Source organism: Phoca vitulina, unplaced genomic scaffold (assembly GCF_004348235.1).
Source record: "Phoca vitulina isolate PV1807 unplaced genomic scaffold, GSC_HSeal_1.0 scaffold11, whole genome shotgun sequence".
Taxonomy (NCBI): domain Eukaryota; kingdom Metazoa; phylum Chordata; class Mammalia; order Carnivora; family Phocidae; genus Phoca; species Phoca vitulina.
Genome location: NW_022589714.1, coordinates 29,292,578 through 29,303,087, shown reverse-complemented (window position 1 = coordinate 29,303,087; position 10,510 = coordinate 29,292,578). Strand labels below are relative to the sequence as shown.

The window sequence follows — 10,510 nt, the reverse complement described above, 5'->3', positions numbered from 1 at the left end:
TAAAAGGAAATCTGTTTAGCTTATTTGTAATATGTATGTGAATTATGATGCAATTAATGCCACTTTGGATGTGAAATGTGTGTCATATTGAGTTCCTGGTAGTGGAAATGAGTAAATGCAAAAATGGTGATTGATATGGATCATAAAAAATTTTCATTACAGAATTCTAACTGATCTTGATTTCCTTCCTTTCGAATACCCAGATACCTCTCATCACTGCACGAATGGACATTTGAAAGTGCTGTTGTCAGACGCTTGCAATCATGGAAACCTCATCAATGCTGTCCTCATTGAATGATGAGTGTAAATCAGACAATTACATTGAGCCACACTACAAGGAATGGTATCGAGTAGCCATTGATGTACTAATTGAACATGGGTTAGAAGCATACCAAGAATTTCTTGCCAAGGAACGAGTATCAGACTTTCTAGCTGAGGAAGAAATTAATTACATTCTGAAAAATGTCCAGAAAGTTGCACAAAGTACAGCACACGGTACTGATAACTCCTACGATGATACCTCATCTTCAGGGACTTACTGGCCCATTGAATCTGATGTGGAAGCTCCAAATCTTGACTTAGGCTGGCCGTATGTGATGCCGGGACTCTTAGGGGGCACCCATATAGACCTCCTCTTTCATCCACCGAGAGCACAATTACTTACAATTAAGGAAACTATTCGGAAGATGATCAAAGAAGCAAGAAAGGTAATATTTTCCATTTCTAAATGAAATTTTTCTTTTAAGTGAAATTTTTTTTTTTTTTCATCGAAGTAGAGTTGACACACAATGTTACATTAGTTTCATGTGTATAACATAGGGATTCAACAAGTCAGTACCTTATCTGGTGCTCACCACAAGTGTAGTAACCGTCTGTCACCATACAACACTATTATAATACCATTGACTACATTCCCTATGTTGTACCTTTCATCCCTGTGACTTATTCATTCCACTCAAAATGAAAAATATGAAATATGTGGGAAATGCACCAGAGTAGTATAACAGATATGTATGTTAAAAGAATCTCTGTATGTGTAGACCATGCCTATTATTCTCAGAAAATATGCATATGAATACATAGGAGGGTTGTACTTCCCATATCTTGTGTGTATTTAACAGAGTGGTTAGGTCCCTGCTGCAGGAGATTTCCTTCTTTTAATGTACCTTCTTCTCCCTTTGAAGGCTAAGGTATATGAATTGGCAACAAGATGATGTGATACATTCCTTGAGTTCAAAGCACTTGTATTTTCCTTAATCTCTGAAAGGAAATGTGTTATTGGTAAATCTGGTGAAATTTTTTTTGTACTCAAAAGGACTGAGCCCTAATTCTTGCTCTGGACATAGTTTATGCTGTTAAATAAACCGTAGATTTACTTATTAATTTCCTCAGTTGTGTGGAAATGGTATAAAATCAGGCATGACAATGTAAAATTCTGAGGTAAGGTCCTGAGCTACTTAGCATTTTAAGGCCTCTGTGTTCTTTATTAAATATTTATATTGGCTTATAAATCTCAGAAATTCTATTTTAGGTCTCAAAAACAAAAAAAAAACTAGAAATTTTCTTTTAATCAATCAAATAAAAGTTGTTGAGTGTTTTCTAGGTACTCAGTACCATGATAGACAATTTTGAGATTACAACAAAATTACCTAAGCTCTTTTTTGACTCAGTCTAGAGTTTTAAAAATGAATGGATAAGGAGTTATGATTTTTCACTATGAAGTGTCTATTTCTTACAGATGCCATTTAATATAGAAATGTAAATCTAAAAGGGACTTGAGGGTCCACACATACATGACATTGCTTTGTTTCGTGTCACCAAGACCCAGAAATGCTCCAGAAGCTTGCTTTTATGGAGTACAGAAATATAAGACCCTTGAAATTCTCAGTGACATTATAGTTTGCAAGATAGGCAACTAAAAGCCTCCCAATCATGTTAGGGAAACACAGTGTTCTGAGGCTAATGTTAAATGTAGGCTTTGCAAAAGTAAGGTGACTTTTTTTTCCCCTATACCTTTTGAACTCAAATAACCTGGCTTTTAGCCATGAACTTAGCAGTATTACATGAGAGAAAGTACTGATCTATTCCATTTGTTAAAAATTAGCTATAAAATCAGGCACATGGTAGGTGTCCAAACTTATTGAATTAAACTGTCAGTTAAATTTTCTGGATTGAACCATGAGTATTTTTTATTTTATTTTATTTTTTAAAATTTAATTTATTTAACAGAGAGAGAGAAATAGAGCAGAAGTGGGGGAGGGTGCAGCAGAGGGAGAGGGAGAAGCAGGCTTGCCGCTGAACTGGGAGTCCAACATACAGGTCTCAATCCCAGGACCCTGGGTTCATGACCTGAGCCAAAGGCAGATGCTTAACTGACTGAGCCACCCAGGCGCCCCAAGTATTTTTAATACTTTACTGTTTACTCTGTGGACACGTCATACAATTGTATTTTGTAGAACAACAGAACGAAAGTCAAGAATATATATGAATCCTTGTAAAGGTAGAATAACAAATATCAGGTACTATAACATTTGCTCATTTTTGTTTCAGGAGACAGTATGTTTTTGAACTATAATAGTAACTGAAAATTTAGAACATCAGTGAAGATTAATATTATGGTAAACTTAGTTATGAATTCATGAGCCTACATCACAGCTAGTTTCCTTCGGAGCGTTGCATTTCTGTGATGCAAAATGAAATTCAGGAGATATCATAAGTTCTTGGGCTAGCACTCACTGGAAACTGAACATTCGTCATGACCGTTTGGTGTGTTTTTCTTTCTTTCTAATGTGGCAACTATTTATTTAGTGAGCCTCTGAAAGTAATATCCTCTGCCTCTGCCTGGTCATTGTCTGCTGGGAACTCCCACTTGCACTGGCAAGATGAGGAACGTGAAGTCCATACTATAAACAGTGATCTAATGGTCTGCTTCTCTTCCACAAAATCAAAATGGCATGAAATAAGAAAACCTTTATTGGGTTTTGTGTGTACATACCCAAGCTGAATTCAAAGAAAGAGAATTATTTGAACCTTGTGCATTTGAATATAAATCAAACCAGATAACATAGTGTTTTGTTTTCCAAAAGTGTTGGAGAATGTTTTAATTTCTACTGGGTTGCATTAAATATTGAGGTCAAGTGGTGTGTGTATACACACACACACACACACACACACACACACACACATATGTAATGTATAATTCCCTAGTCTTTTGGAAATATCTTTGCGTGTCACTATGTCTACTTAAAGATTTTAGAAGGATACAATACTCCAGAAAAGAAAAAGTTATTGAACCCATTTTTTACAAAATGTTACACTATTTAGCCCACAACTGGACAAGGTCTTATGAAAAAATTTAAAATAAGAAGAGCAAATATTATTTTGAAGTAAAAGCTAATCAGAACACATTGTAGATTCAGTGTGATTTTCATGACTATCATTACTCAGCAGATAAGTCAGGTTCTTATAATCTTTGGAATCAAAGGAAGCTTATTAGTTATCAGGGTCAACTTTCTGTTTTCAAACTATTTTCAGAAGACAAATTCTCTTTATTGGATAACTCAATGAATTGTCATGGCATTATGAAGAGGAAGGCATTTTTTCCATAAAGTGTTTGAGTAATGTATATATGTATATTTTTTTACTTATTTTTTTTTAAGATTTTATTTATTTCTTTGACAGAGACACAGCGAGAGAGGGAACACAAGCAGGGGGAGTGGGAGAGGGAGAAGCAGGCTTCCCGCGGAGCAGGGAGCCCGATGCGGGGCTCGATCCCAGAACCCTGGGATCATGACCTGAGCCGAAGGCAGACGCTTAATGACTGAGCCACCCAGGCGCCCCTGAGTAATGTATATTTTAATGAATAGAACGAATTTTCTTGCCTTCAGATTTCTTAGGGAGATTCTTTAGGTAATCAACATTATGAAACTGTTGAGATATGAAGCCAAACAGGTAGGGCTAAGAACCAGCAAAGCAGAACCCAAGAAAAGTGATCTCGGAGAATAATTTAAGTCCATTTTCACTGTTCTGTTTGCAATTGACAGAAGATACTTATGAAAAAAAAAAGTCATATTATGGAAAAAATCTTAAAATAATGAAAAGAATCTGAAAGCACTTTTCTTAGAGGTCCAAGCATTGGAAGTCTGACCACCAAATTAACCTTCTAGTCCCTTGATAAAGGAAATAAAAATGATACTATATCATATCTATCTGTACTGGAAATACCTTGTTTTTAAATTTCACTGATTTATATGCTTTTGTTTCTTTTTTTTTTAAGATTTTTTTTTTTAATTTATTTATTTGACAGAGAGAGAGAGAGACAGTGAGAGAGGGAACACAAGCGGGGGAGTGGGAGAGGGAGAAGCAGGCTTCCCACCGAGCAGAGAGCCGGATGCGGGGCTTGATCCCAGGACCCTGGGATCATAACCTGGCCGAAGGCAGACGCTTAACGACTGAGCCACCCAGGCACCCCTATATGCTCTTGTTTCTATCTCAAGTCACACAGTCTCTGAATGACTCTACTTTTATAAGCAAAATATAATCTTTATAGTATTTGAAAGATCCGTAGATTTGTTTTTATTTGCTCATTTTTTTTTTTTTTTTTTTTTTTTGCCAGTTGTCACTCAGAAATTGTATAAAGTGGGCACCTGGGTAGCTCAGTCAGTTAAGGGTCTGCCTTCGCTCAGGTCATGACCCCGGGGTCCTGGGATCAAGTCCCACATTGGGCTCCTTGCTCAGTGGAGTCTGCTGCTCCCTCTCCCTCTGCTGCGCGCACTCTCTCTCTCTCCCCCTCTGTCAAAAACAAACAAACAAAAACCTTAAGTTGTATAGAGGTTTTTTGTTTTGTTTTCTTTTTCCATTTGTTTGTTTTTTCTTTGTATGCTTATTTTGTTATTAGAGAATTTTCCTTTGGGAAAATCCAGTTAGAAATAACTTCTTTCTTGTGCCCTTAGTGGGCCATATTTTTATTGACTGGCTCTTTTTTCTAACTCCTTCCTATTTTTCCCTATGTGGTTGCCATAATTATATTTGGGTGAACTTTATATAATCTGATAGCGTCTAGCAAGACTTTTCCCAGGTAATTACTTGTCTCTCAAGAGGTGTTCCCAAAATGATATATGCATGTATTCCTAATTACTGTGAACACCTCTCATGAAAGTATCCTCTCTAATTACTTTAAAAAGTCATCTTTCATTAAAGTAATTTTTCTTCTGGCCTCTCGGTGGATATCCATAAAGTTAAGATTTCTGATAGTCTTGAATATGTGAATGCTTAACCAGAATGCTATTTTCATCTGTTTCCTTATTCTAGGCTAGCTGGTTCTGTGAGGTATGAATCTTACTCTTGTGAAATAGGGACTCAAGAAGACACAGAAGCATGAATCTAGTGAGAATTAGGGCAGAGTAGTTCCTGAGGTGTTTTATACTACCTCTCCTGAGTCACTGCTGTTGGGTGTGGCAGATACGGCCAGGGGAGCTATTAGTAATACTGAGAAACATTAACCACTAATTGGCCCATGGCCACAGATGGGAAGGTGAACAGATGATGGGGCTTATCCTGGGATTTGCCTGGCATTATAAAGGTAGTACTAGACTAGAGGCTCTATTATCAGGGGTCTACCACTAACTAGTTAGAGATTGAACAGGTCATTGTACCTCCCCAGGTATCTTCATTTATGTAGTGAAAGACAGGAAGCAAAGCCTTTCAGTGTTTTTTTTTTTTTTTTTTTTTTTGAGTCTGATGTTCCTGTCCAGATCTCTAATAGTGCTTCCCAATTCAAGATTATTTCAATATGTTATACTCCTTGCTGAATTAGTCCATTATATGAATAATTTTTTTGTGTTACAGTGTGTCACTTCCATCTGCATGACTTTGTGATCATATCCTTCCCAGCAAAGTGATATTGATGTATTTATCAGTGCCTTTATTAGGCTAGGATCATCACTGCCCTGATGTTCCCGATTTTTATTAAGAATTTCCTCTCTGCCCTCCCTGTTGCAACTCTCACTGTGAATACTTTCATTGAACTTGAGTCAAAATTAGTTTTTTCCAGGAAATGTTTTTTTTTTGTGTAGTTAGATTTAATGACATTTTTTATCCTGTGGCATTAATTTGAATACCTCTTCTCTAAAATGTATTACATGTTCATATATATATATATATATATATATATACATATATATATATATATACACACACACACACACACACATTGTGTATATGTGTGAGAGAGAGAGAGAGAACGGTATCTTGTTAAAATTGCTGTGCTAACTGTTGTTGTGTCTGTAGGGGAATCCACTTTCTCCACTGAGCACCTGGTGCTCTACAGGGAGGTAACACATTCCACATTCTTCCCAGTTCATTTACCTACTCCCTTCTTCTACTATTAGCAGTAACTCTGATGATACTAAGTATACAGTTTTTTAACACAATTACTTATGGGAGGGGAGAGGAAAGAAGGCACCATGCAGGGACTCGGACCTTATTGCACGATCAGGTTATGGGCTTCCTTAGTTGACTTGAAAATGTGTATGGACAAAACACTGTAACTTCTCTCTCTCTCTCTCTCTCTTTTTAAATTACCCAAATTCAAATAATGCTCTTTTTTAAAGAGGCTTCAGGGAATGGTATGAAGGCTCTGAATCTTGGAGTCAGTTAGGGCTGGGTTGAATCCCAGTTCAAATAGCTGTTTGTATTAGCTATCATACTACAACCTCTCTGAGCTTTATTTTTCCCATCTGTAAAATGGCGATGCTAATACTCCATGGGCTCCTTGTGAGGATGGAGTTGACATGGTTGATATGTCAAGCATGACACATACACATTTATTTATTGATTTATTTATTTGTCAGAGAGAGAGAGCACAAGCAGGGGGAGTGGCAGGCAGAGGGAGAAGCAGACTCTGCACCCAACAAGGAGCCCAGTACCGGACTCCATCCCAGGATCTCAGAATCCCAGGACCTGAGCCGAAGGCAGACGCCTAACCGACTGAGCCACCCAGGTGCCCAGACTCAGATCCCTTTAGAGCCAAGCTAGAAAAATAACGCTGCAGAGGAGAAGAAGGCATGTGGTATTCCAGCAGGGAGTGAAAAGAACATGGGCAAAGGGAAGATAACTTGACTCTATAGGCATTCTTGTTTAAAAATCTAATAAATGAAACATACCTTGCAGCTAAATGAGATAAACTTAGGACCTCAAGTGCACACTGAGGCATCTTATCAAAAGTTAACTTTCATGAGAATAAGAGGATATAACTGTCCTTTACTTATCTGTCCTTCTAATGAGATGTAAAATGTAATGGGGGTTTGCTGCGGGAGCCTTTTTGAGATGATGAGGGCTGTAACACCAGACTGACATTTTGTATTTAAAGGATTCTGCCTGCCCTTCTATAGTTGCCACAGATTCATCATGTGGTGTATACTTTTATATTAATTATTCTTTTTTTTAAACTAGTAACTCTTCAAATTATCTTGAGAAAAAATTGTTGGCTTTTATCATCAGGACTAAAAGTGGGATCTGGTTTTGAGTAATGGATTTATATTATGCAATCTAGTAACAGTATCAGGTAATATTTACTGAGTGCATATGTGTCAGGCACTGTGCTAAGTACTTTACGTGCATTACCTTAAAGTGACCTTCACAACTACCCTGTGAATTATGTACTTTTTATCATCCATATTTTACTGATGGATAATCTGCTTTTTTTGTGATAGGTATGCCTCCAAAATGATCATAATTGGAAAGTAGTGATGACAGCCTATTCCTAAATGAAGGTATTAGAAGATATGGTTGAGAGGCTCTAGGATTAAAACTAGATGGTGGAGATGTAGAAGCACTGGTTTCTAAATGAACCACGTAGAAAGCCATTGTGGGCTTGCTATTAGAGGTCACAGTAACCTATCTGCCACTGACAGAAGGTTGTGATTAAGTTGATGAGATGTAGCATCTAGGTTGCAGACTACATCAGGAGGCACTAAAAAGAAATGGGATCTCTTGAGTTTAAATGCAGGGGAAATTTGAAGAAGTAAGAGAAGGGGCAGTCAGATAATGAAGCTGTCCTTTGGTCTCTTCAGGCTTCAGCTGTGAGGGGGGGATCAGTCAGTCTTTGGCCAACCTCATGGGTAAAAAATATGACAGGTTGTTCATTCATTCAAGCAAATATTTAATGCCTACTGTATGTCAGGTACTGTTCTAAATTCTATGGATACATAAGAGGGTAAAGTACATAGGAAACCCTGCCTTTGAATGGAGCTTACATACAAGTGAGGTAGATAATAAGCATAATAAATGAGGAGTGGTATGGAGAAAAAGAAAACAAAGCACAAATAGGTTGGGTCAGGAGGATTGAGAGTGATGGTGGTGTTAGTCTGCATTTTAAATAGGGTGCTCAGAGTATACCTCATCAAGAAAGCGACAGTTGAGGAAAGAGGAAATGAGGCAGCATCTCTTTGCGGCAGAGTAGGCTAGAGGTAGGGTAAGCTTTAGGGCAGGAACGTGGCTTCCTGTTTGTTAGAGGATGCCATTAAGGATGCCAGTTGCTGGACCCAGGAAAGAGGGGAGATGCGTAGGTGGGTTCAGAGAAGTAACGTGGAGGGCCGCATGAGCTATTATAAGGATCTTGGTTTATATACTCTATGTAAAATAGGGAGCCACTGGAGAATTTTGAGCAAAAGAAAGACACAATCAATTTCAAATATGCTATATTAAAGGATACATCTGGCTGCAATATTGAAAATTGACTATAGGGCTCAAGAATAAGCACATCAGAGGCTCTGAAAATAATTCAAGTATGAGACGATGATACATTAAATGGTTGGGATGGCAGCAGTGATGGTTAGTTTTTGGACATATTTTGAAGACAGTAAATGTGGGTGTGAAATAAGTTAAAGAGTTACTCCAAAATTTTTGGCCTGAGCAATTGGAATGATGGCATTGTCATTTGAGGGTGGCGTCGGTCATCAGAGAGTTGGAATCAGGAAGCACAGAGACCAGGTTACAGAGGCCTGGAAGTTCCTATTTTTACCACTTCCCCAGGATGGTTGACCAGTAACCTAGCCCCCAAGACCTACAGACATGTCTGAGTAGACATTAGGGATCACATTTGAATCCAAACACAGACTGGACTTGGAGATCAGTCCTGATCCTGAGGACGTAGGTGAGGGATGGAAAGTAACTTACGTAAGATTCGGATACAAAGTAATGAGCGAATGGAGTGAGAGATAAGAAGACTGACTGGCTGGATGCTGACCCAGGAACTGATAAAGCAGGAGCTTACATAACCTGCTGAGATGTGGAACCTCCCAAAGGCAATTATTTAGCAACTCTCATATGCTGGGTCAGGTGAGTGAAAGACAGAATAAGACACTGGGAAGTTGTCACTTGGGAGGTCACTATTTTCACAGGTCATTTGGGTGAATAAATTTGGCATTTTCAGATAGTAGGGAATGTGGAGTGAGGAGAGTGGGTTTGAAGAAAAGGAAGGCATGGGTTGGTGGGAGAGGTAGATTGAGATCCAGTTGTGGAGGTCTTTCAAATCAGTTCAGTGGTTATGGCTGGTAGGAGGTCATGAAATAGGGAAAAATACAGGACAGAGATAAGGAAATAAAATCTAGATATTTTCTTCCCTGTAAGAGAAATAGATGGATAGAGAAGTATATGTGCACACAAGGGTGTGTGTATGCATTTTAACACCTTCTGTAGATCTCTGAAATAGAATGTTTATATGTAATATACTTGAGATCCTACTTGAAATTATGTATGAAAATGTCTCCTACTTTTTTCACTTAGGATTTTTCCCATAATAAAATAATTGATTTCCTGTACTGATAAGCAATGGCATCACAAAGCAGGAACAGTGGGAGCTGCCTGCCCTGGATGCGGGTAATAAGGAAGTTCATTATCTCTAGGGAATTTAAAACAACATAAGATTTACTAAAAGGCAGTCTGCTTTTTATTACACCATATGCTGGCAGTTGTAAATAATGTCACTGATGATATGCTGCTCCTCACCAGGGCAGATCCCTGCTCCCCCCACCCAACCTTACCCCTTCTGTCATTCCTTGGTACACCAGCGCTGATACGACGAGAGTCTCATGGTAATATTCCTTTAGAAAGGAACAATGCTTCATAACTGTTTTTGTGTAATCATTAGACACTCCATAATTAGTTGACTCACAAAGCTTTAAAAGCAGAAAAAAATCAGTACACATTTTTTTCACAAACCAACACTTTCCTTTGGACTGTATTAATTTCTTATTAATAATCACCTTTCAGTTTCCCCCTTAAGAATTCAAACAGATATTTTAAACAAGTAAATAAATGTGAAAAGCAAAAACATTGCCATTTGGCTAAATATCAATCCAATATGTGCTACTGGAAAATCCATAATCATGAAAAAAAATCAGTATCTGTGTCATAGTAGTCCTATTAAAGCCTGCTGAAATCCTGGAGCAGTTACTGAAAATAAAGAAAGAAAGAAAGAAAGAAAGAAAGAAAGAAAGAAAGAAAGAAA

The 10,510-nt window shown here is 37.9% G+C and overlaps 1 protein-coding gene across 1 annotated transcript in view; it reads left to right on the top strand.

Annotated features, from left to right (window-relative positions):
* The first annotated feature begins 263 nt into the window (after window positions 1-263).
* The window catches only part of FAM83B (family with sequence similarity 83 member B), a 62,960-nt gene continuing 52,713 nt past the window's right edge, over window positions 264-10,510 (top strand). The window contains exon 1 of the mRNA XM_032410143.1: window positions 264-707. Coding sequence (XP_032266034.1) covers window positions 264-707 — 444 coding nt within the window. The remainder of the gene's footprint in view (window positions 708-10,510) is intronic.